The 8,044-nt window shown below is 44.2% G+C and overlaps 1 protein-coding gene across 1 annotated transcript in view; it reads right to left on the bottom strand.

Annotated features, from left to right (window-relative positions):
* Positions 1-205: 205 nt before the first annotated feature.
* AMOT (angiomotin) overlaps positions 206-8,044 on the bottom strand; it is a 31,651-nt gene continuing 23,812 nt past the window's right edge. Inside the window, exons 7-12 of the mRNA XM_010085848.1 lie at positions 6,635-6,784; positions 5,883-6,073; positions 3,885-4,010; positions 2,995-3,227; positions 1,920-2,144; positions 206-903 (exon numbers count right to left, since the gene is read on the bottom strand). Of these exons, the coding sequence (XP_010084150.1) occupies positions 803-903; positions 1,920-2,144; positions 2,995-3,227; positions 3,885-4,010; positions 5,883-6,073; positions 6,635-6,784 (1,026 nt within the window). The 3' untranslated portion in view covers positions 206-802. The remainder of the gene's footprint in view (positions 904-1,919; positions 2,145-2,994; positions 3,228-3,884; positions 4,011-5,882; positions 6,074-6,634; positions 6,785-8,044) is intronic.

Here is an 8,044-nt window from a genome sequence, read left to right as displayed (position 1 = left end):
GATCTAACAGATCAGGGCTGAGCCTGTAAACTCTCCTTTTTTAATTTACGTAAAACATGAATGCAATATATTATTTACTATCCACTGTACAAATTATTGAAAAAGTACTTAAGTATAAAAGTGTGTCAAATCTTTCAACGAAACTAAAAATGTGAAATGCGACATTAATCACCGGAGTCATTTTTTTTAATAAGAAATAACACAATTTGGGAAGTTAAAAAAAAAAAGTTATTACTGAAAATTCCAGCCTATGAATGTGAAATACCTATTCTGAGCTCTTACACTGAGTGTAGAGAGAAGGTGTAAAGAGAGGTCTCCCTTGATCACAGCTCAAATTTACAGAAGTTTCTCAGAACACCTGTATGCTAAAACCATTAAGTGATGCTCACAACTAAGTCCCTGGTTCTGACTGTTATAAGGCCATGGCACTCATCCTACAGCGTTCAAGTGAGACATTTAACCAACACCTGTGAGAGCAGGTACTCCTGTTTAAGAGACTTTAAAAATACTGAAACAAAATATCAGATGTAGTGCACCTAAGTTCTCGGTTTTTTTCTCCAGATGTTACCAGAACCAGTATTTAAAATATAAAGGGGGAAACTTTCAAAGAACAAGTGTTACGGGTTTTTTATAATTTAGAACAAATTATAAATTAACCTGTCCATACTTTTGAGACATAATATACAAGAGCAAACAGCTAAGTGTTCTTTTATTACTCAGGTACTACAATTTTTTCCCCAATAAAAATGTCTTTTAAAAATTTCTTGCTACTGTATCCCAGCTCAGATCCTGGTACAGCCTTTCAGATGAGGTATTCTACCATCTCTCCATCTGGGAGGTCCTGCCCCATGCTCTGAACAGGGGCTTTTCTTTCAAGAGTGCTGGAGTGGAAGAGTGGCCCATCTACATGATGAGGAAAAACAAGAGAGACAATCAAAGATGTAACGTCGATGAGCTTAGAAAAACAATGTTAACATTTCAAAAGTCATCTTCTATCATTGGCCAAACAACTCCTTATTTAATTTTTAAAAATTCAATTCTTCATGCATGTAGCCAGATAAAGAAAGATATTTTATCAAATTCCCTTTGGGTTTCTCCCACTGATACACAATGGTATTCAAACCTGGAGCGACTGCATTTAAACCAACGCAGTCAGTGTAGACTTTCAGCACTAAACCTGTTCCCCTGTCTCCCTCGATACCCATTAAATAGCATAGCATGGGCAAGACGCACAGCAGACCAGTCAAATCCACTCTTCCATAAAGAACAACATAATTGTAATGTGTCTGTGAGTAGAAGAGGCAAGGTTGTGTAATCTGCATTGATTTGGCAGAGTGGGCTGGAAAATGAGCAGCTCTTGCCAGCTCAGAGCTCTGTGGGAAGCAAATTCAGCTTCTGCGACAGCCACTGTCAACTGGATCTACTTACGCCAGTGCTGCAGTCGGTCCCGCGACTGGGACAGTACGATAGCAAGACAGCTTTATCACGATAGTTACCTTTCCTTCTTCTCCCTCCCCCTTATCTGAGCCCACTTTGCTTTGAATACCCACTAAAATGCAATGGCCAGTTTCTACAGCCTATTTTCATATGCTGTTTCAACTTGCAATTTACTTTGGAGTAGATGCTGACTCGGAGACTATCCTGGGATTTGCATTTGCTCCAATTCTTAAATCTCGCTACACCTCTCTACTCAATGTGTCCATGCTTATGCTACCACTCTTGAGGCTTTTTTTCCTTCAAGGCTTTTGAGACCCCTCTGAACATTGTCAAGCTTGCCTCTGGAGCCCATCTGTTCTCACAAAAAACTAAACCCAGTTTTTTCTAACAGGAAAAGGGACGTCAGGGCCTGGCCCACAGAGCAGAACTGGTGGCAACTCAGTGGCAGGGGCCCCTCTAAGAGAGCAGCTGAGCTTCATTACCTGTTTTGTCTGCACTGTAGGCCAGGCTGGTACTGGGGAGTCGTCCTGGTGCGGGAGCTGCAGTGGAAGGTGCAGCTTTGTTTTGCTCATTCCCCCGGTCAGTCTGGGTGCTGCAGTCTCTGCTGCCGGTTTTCGAGTGGGCTGACAGCAACGGTGTGGAAGGAAGGACAGGAGAGGGGGTGGAGGGAATGGATTCGGAGCGATATTCTGTTCCCAGCAGAACACCTTTGTGGAAAAAGAGAAGGAAATTTCACAATCCCAGAAAACTAACTGGTATCAGTTCTGCACCCCTCTGTAGTCACTTGCTCTAGGATCTGGAAAGCACTCCGTGCTTCAGCAGACGGCACTTATTTACATTTCTACAGCACCTTTCACCACTGGGTGCTGAAGTGCCGAAGAACCGCAGTATCCTCATGTTGCTGCATGCAAAGATACGCAACTGGGTACTAACACCTTACTTCCCTGTCTCTGAGCAGTGGCCCATCTACGGCAGGGTAAATCTGCACACTCTAAAATCAGCTGCAACAGATTATCTTTTACATTTCAGTGTCTTTTAGTCTCATAGGGAGGGCCTTTCGTCCTAACTACCCCCAGAAAAAAAAAAAAAAACCAAACACATCTAAGATTTGCTCTGTTACAACTCATTTTCTCCGAACAGTGGTGTTGAGCCATTCCAGACAAAAGTCACGTTAGTGCAGGCACACCACCACAGGACAGCAATCCTGGTTAGTATCTCTGCTCCTATTCAAGGAGACTTTACACCTTCAGACTTTACACAGCTGAAAGCAAGCACTTGGGAAGTCTGAAAACGAGATATCAAATATCCCTGAAGTCAGGTACCAAACTGGGAATAAAGGCTTACGTATTTTAATGACAGAGCCTGGACATCAGAAGTCACTATTTTCCAGAAGTGATTAGAACAAGCAGTTGTTCCAAATGTGTCCCATCTTGCTTGCAGCCAGCTTTACAGCCGGCTGACCTGTCTGTCCGACACACCTTCTTCCTTCTGCTGCTCCTACCTCCTCTCTAAGCAGTGACTTGTGGATCTGAATTGCCACTGTTATTTAAAAATTACCTAGGCTGCCTTTCCAGCTCTTGTCCTCCCTCTTCTCCTCCAGGATGGGTGTGCTGCTCAGTGTCGACGAGTGGGACAGCAAGCCCGAGCCAGCGTTCGATATCGACATCAGCGACTTGGCGGGTCTCATTGAGGAGAGCTGGTCTGTCTTACCCGGCTCCTTCCGGGAGCGCTGCTGCAGGACTTTGATCATGGCATCCTTCTCAATGATCTGAGCGTGCAGAGTCTTGATCCTTTTTGAGAATAACACAGAAGAACAATGTACTTGTATTCCTGTCTCCTTGGACCGAGGCCTCAGTGTCCCCATGGCTGTGACTACGACTCCCGGAGGCATTTGGGGAGGCGGAGAGAGGATGCCCGTGAGCTTATTGCCCTGAACTCTGGCTGCTCACCAGCCCACCAGCGCAGATCATGTCTAAGACTTCGTGTACACATGCAGGAGAGAGCAGCACTGTGATATCTACCTACTTTGTCTACGGGAAACTGCTCTGAACAGCCACGGAAGGGGCTCTGAGACAAAGCTGGGAGCTATGGACAGGACATGAGACCAACAGCAAGATGAGGATTAACACACTTTTGGGGACCTAACTCCAGGGAAAACACTTCTGGGAGACCATTAAAGGTGGCTGGAGCCTGGGGTCTGATGAAGATGCCCTGAAGAGAGAAGAGGAACCAGCTAGGTGCAAAAAATCTAAGACAAGCCTTTTTTCCATTAGTCCTCAGTATCAAGACAGGTTTTGGATTGCTATGTAGGTACTTCCTTGGCCAAATGAGCATCTGGCATGCTGTTGGTGAAGACACAAGAATTTCTGGTTCTGAGGCGTCTACGCAGACAACTAATTTAAAAACCTTGTCCTAAAGAAGCCACATAGGACGAAACTGCATTTTACCTTCCCTCCATGTCGAGACACCTCCTGTTAGCAAGCAGGATCTCTTCCTCCTCCTTCTGAATGCGAGCTTCCAGCGAGGTGTCATAGCTAGGGTTAGGCGAGTGGCTGATCACCGTCGTCGTGTCCCTGAGAACAAACAGTAGAACAGATGAAGGACCAGCTAAGTTTGCTTTTTTCCTCCTAGAATCACAAAATTATTGCTCAAAAGTAACAAACAAGAACATCCACTTTTTTTTTAGTTTAGGTTGGCTCAGTGTCTTCCAAAAATCCAACTCCCAGTCCTAATGAAAGAAGGATTACAAAAATACACAAGTCATTACAACAACAGCTAATCTACGGTCCATCCCGGGCCAGTCTATAATCTAACTGATCCACTGTACTATTGTAAACTGATTGATGAGGCAAATTCAAGGACATGGGGAGGGAGAAGGATGGTATAGAGCACTAGGCACTTTTCTTCAACTGAAACAGCGCAAACTTCGCTTCAGATATAAAGTAATAAGAAATCTGTTCTCTCAGACCCATCAGGTCTAAGAACTGCATGGTAATGTACCTTTATCTCTGCACAAGTTCAGATCAGGAATGGCAAAGCACCAATGAGAACAGTATAAGAAGGTCACTCATCAAAGAAACCTAACCTGATCCAGATTCCTGCCTGTGCTGTAAAGTATCCTTCCTGCAACCTCAGCTTCCTGAGGGGTGCTATTTTCCACTATCAAAGAAAATGGAAATAAATTTGTGCGGTGGAATCAGAGGAATCTCTCGCAGCCTGTATTTTTGAAGGAGATGCTATCAGTGCCAATTGCATATAAACTGGCAGAAGTATTGACACTAATGGAATGCTCTCTTGTAGGGGAGAAGTAGCTAGAAGGAAATAGAAAAATGGACGTTGGCTCTTTCCTTACTGGAAGGCATTATTGTTCATTTAGCAAAATTTGAACGGGCCTAACACATCCCCTCTCATTCCACGACAAACAATAGACCAGACCCCTACTTATCAGCACACGCTGAAAATATTACATGCCTCTAAGGGCAAGCAGTAGCAAGAGCCTTTAGAGAATCTCTGGGGAGGCGGAAAACAGCGCACAAGAAGCATCAATACCCTAAAATAACAGCCTGCTTCTGGAGCAAGATAAGATAAGTCTTTAAATGCTAACACAGCAGATCTGCAACTTTACCCCTGTAATTCTAGTATGATCTGACGAGCTGGGGAGTCAGTTGCAATAACATCCCTATTTGAATCTGGTTCATGAGACAATCTAAAATAAAATCTGCTGTCAAGAACCAGAAACTAGTGAGCAATGAAATGATATGTAAGCAATACCTAACGCTAAAGAGTTGCACTCCAATAACAGCTTTTGTTTAGCCAAAGCACTTGGGCCTATTTACAGCCATAAGGAGTGTTCCCGTACAGTTGTCTTGGAATGCGAGCTTGTTGCCAAATTTCAGACACCCTTCCCTTCCCACCCTGAAAAGCAGTGCTCTCCATACACAGCAGAATGTTTGGAGCAGAATTTCCTAGTAGATGTTTCTGGTTAGTAACCATGCTGAGGACAATACCACAAAGTAATCTGCAAAAACATTCTGGAGAACAAGTAAGCCATTCAGGGTCAGTGATGTGAATCACCAAGCTTACCCCATCTCACATGACTTCAGTGAGGACTGATTCCTGTTTAAAAAAATAAAAAACCAAAACGCTCCTCATACATCTATTTTTGAATAAACAGCTTCTAGGAATGGCTCAGAACAATTCTAGTCTGGAAAATGGCTCCTGCATGTGGGGGAATCTTCCCCCAGAAAAAAGTTTCTAATTGCTGGCAATTGCATGGCTCCCGGGAAAAGCAGCCAAGCTCCATTTGCATGCAGAGGTCTGAGAAGCTGTTCAGACCGCAAGGAGAGGTATTATGGGAGGGTGTTATGACAACATTCCTTGGTGGGAAATATGACATCCAACTGGAAAAAGAAAATAATCCCTGTACTCTGAAAAGTCTCCTTTACCTCTGAGCAGCCACAGTTGCAGCTGCATCCAAAGCAAACTGTCTCATCACACTCTCCTCCAGGTATTTCTGTTCCCATTTGGTCATGTCAGCTTCCAGAGCAAGAATCCTTTCTTCCTTCTCGCGCAGGAGTTCCATAAGCGCTGTGGCATTGTACTCCGAGACGTTGGCAGCCTGAGATGTACCCTGACGCTGGTTTCCAAAATACAAAAAAAAAAAAGTCTCAGGATGCATCTGTAAGGCTCAGGGTTGATTTGATTTGTTTGCTTTTTGTCTGAAGGAGAGAGGCTGGTTTAGAGCAGCACTGGTTTGATGCAAGAACCCCTCAGACTGAAATGCAGTGGCCTGGGCCATGCTGGGCAGACTAGGTGATGGTAACAGACTCCTTCAGAGCTTAATCTAAAACATCTGCAGGGGCACTTCAGCCTGACTCTGCCAAAACCAGGAAACAAGCTCATATAAAGCAAGAGAAAGGCTCTTTCTATTTTCCAAATGTTGAAGTTCAAAAGTCCTAAAACACCACACACTGCTCCCCAGAAAGACAGCTTAAGTCACAGCACCCATGCTAGTGTGCTCTCGTATCTAAATTTTCTGGTTGGAATGGAAAAATTAAATCAAGTAAAACCTATAACAGCCAGAAAATCCAGGATTCTAGCTCCCAAAAGAAAAAGTTGCTAATTTTAGACGATGGAAGAAACCACTGCCCTACTTTTATGTGTGGTGTAGGGTATGGCACAGGGAAACAGCGGGTACCTGCTGCATCCGGAGAGATTCCAGTTCCCTCTCCAGCCGGGTCCGCAGCCGGTGTTCCAGCTGTTCCCGTTTCTCACATGCTGCCTGCAGCTGAACCAGGGCCTGCTGCATCTTCTCCACCTTCTCGACATAGACCTGCTTCTTTTTGAGCTGAAACAAAAGAAGAAAATGCAACATAAGTTAAATAATGAGAACAAGTGAGTGAAAGTCTGGGCTTGTACACATCGCAGAGCACAGACACACCAGCCAGGAAGAACAGTGTGCCTCAGACTCCTGCTTTGGACTCAACACTCAGGAAGTTACGAGTCTTGCCCATCTTTGCTTTCCTGCTAGGTGTATTTGTTCTTTTTGTCCTCAGCAACCCCATAGTAATTATGGGGAAACTTTGGGAAACGACTGAGAGCAGCAATGGTGTAGAAAGGGCATCTGGGTTCATAACAGCGAGTGTTTAAGTGACGACGCACATTACCAAGGTAATTGTAGGAAAGACAGGGATTAGAGCTGGTCCAGAAGTTGGGAACACTTGTCAGTGCAATATTGAAAATTACTGGCAGTGTTTTTACAAGATTAAGCAGGAACTGAATCAAAACTTGCAGGGTCCTATTCTCCAGTCCCACGACAAAAAAATAATGATTAGGATCAAACCACACACTAGACATGGCCTGTGCTCTCTCCACACTAAAATAGGAATTAAAAAAGGAATAAACCACACGCAGGGCCCCGCTCTATTCTAATATATAGAATACTGCACACCTATGGACACAACATTCCCTTAAGACTATCATAATTAGCTGGCATTCTGCAGCAAATCTGGGGCATTGCTTTTTTAGCTCTGATTGTCATAAACCCTGAAAGGCAAAAAAAGCAGGACGAAGGCAACTCTTCTCAACAGTCTGAGCCAAAGTCCAGAGGAGCACCAGAATGCAAAACACAGACTCCCTTATGTGAGTTCAAAAGAGCTACTCTACAGCTTCATGGAAGAAAAGTCTACTGAGGGATATTAAAGACAAAAGACACCACTTTTGGCTCAGGAAGTCCTTCTTGGAAGCGGAAAATATTCTGGGAAAGTATCGCTGTTTGCTGGCCCCATTCTGATAGCGCTCCCTAGGAATCTGCTGCAAATTTCGGCAGAAGCAGGATACTAGGCTTGCTGGGCTTTGATGTGAACAACATGAGCCATTCTTACATCACACCTTCCTTCTGAAAAGGTCTTATCATGTGTTTCTTCAAATTTTTCCCTTTCCACACTCCTGTTCCTTGAGGCAATCCAGAGACTGCAACGTGAATAGCAGAGAGAGAAATCTCCAAACATTATTAATCCCAGACATGGTATCCTTTCCCTCTCTTCATAAAGTCAGCAGGCATCTAATCTCACAGCATGAATGCTGCTGCCCTAGAGGATTTTCCCCA

Source organism: Pterocles gutturalis, unplaced genomic scaffold (assembly GCF_000699245.1).
Source record: "Pterocles gutturalis isolate BGI_N339 unplaced genomic scaffold, ASM69924v1 scaffold28085, whole genome shotgun sequence".
NCBI classification, from domain to species: Eukaryota; Metazoa; Chordata; class Aves; order Pterocliformes; family Pteroclidae; genus Pterocles; species Pterocles gutturalis.
This window is presented reverse-complemented; position numbering and strand designations above follow the sequence as displayed.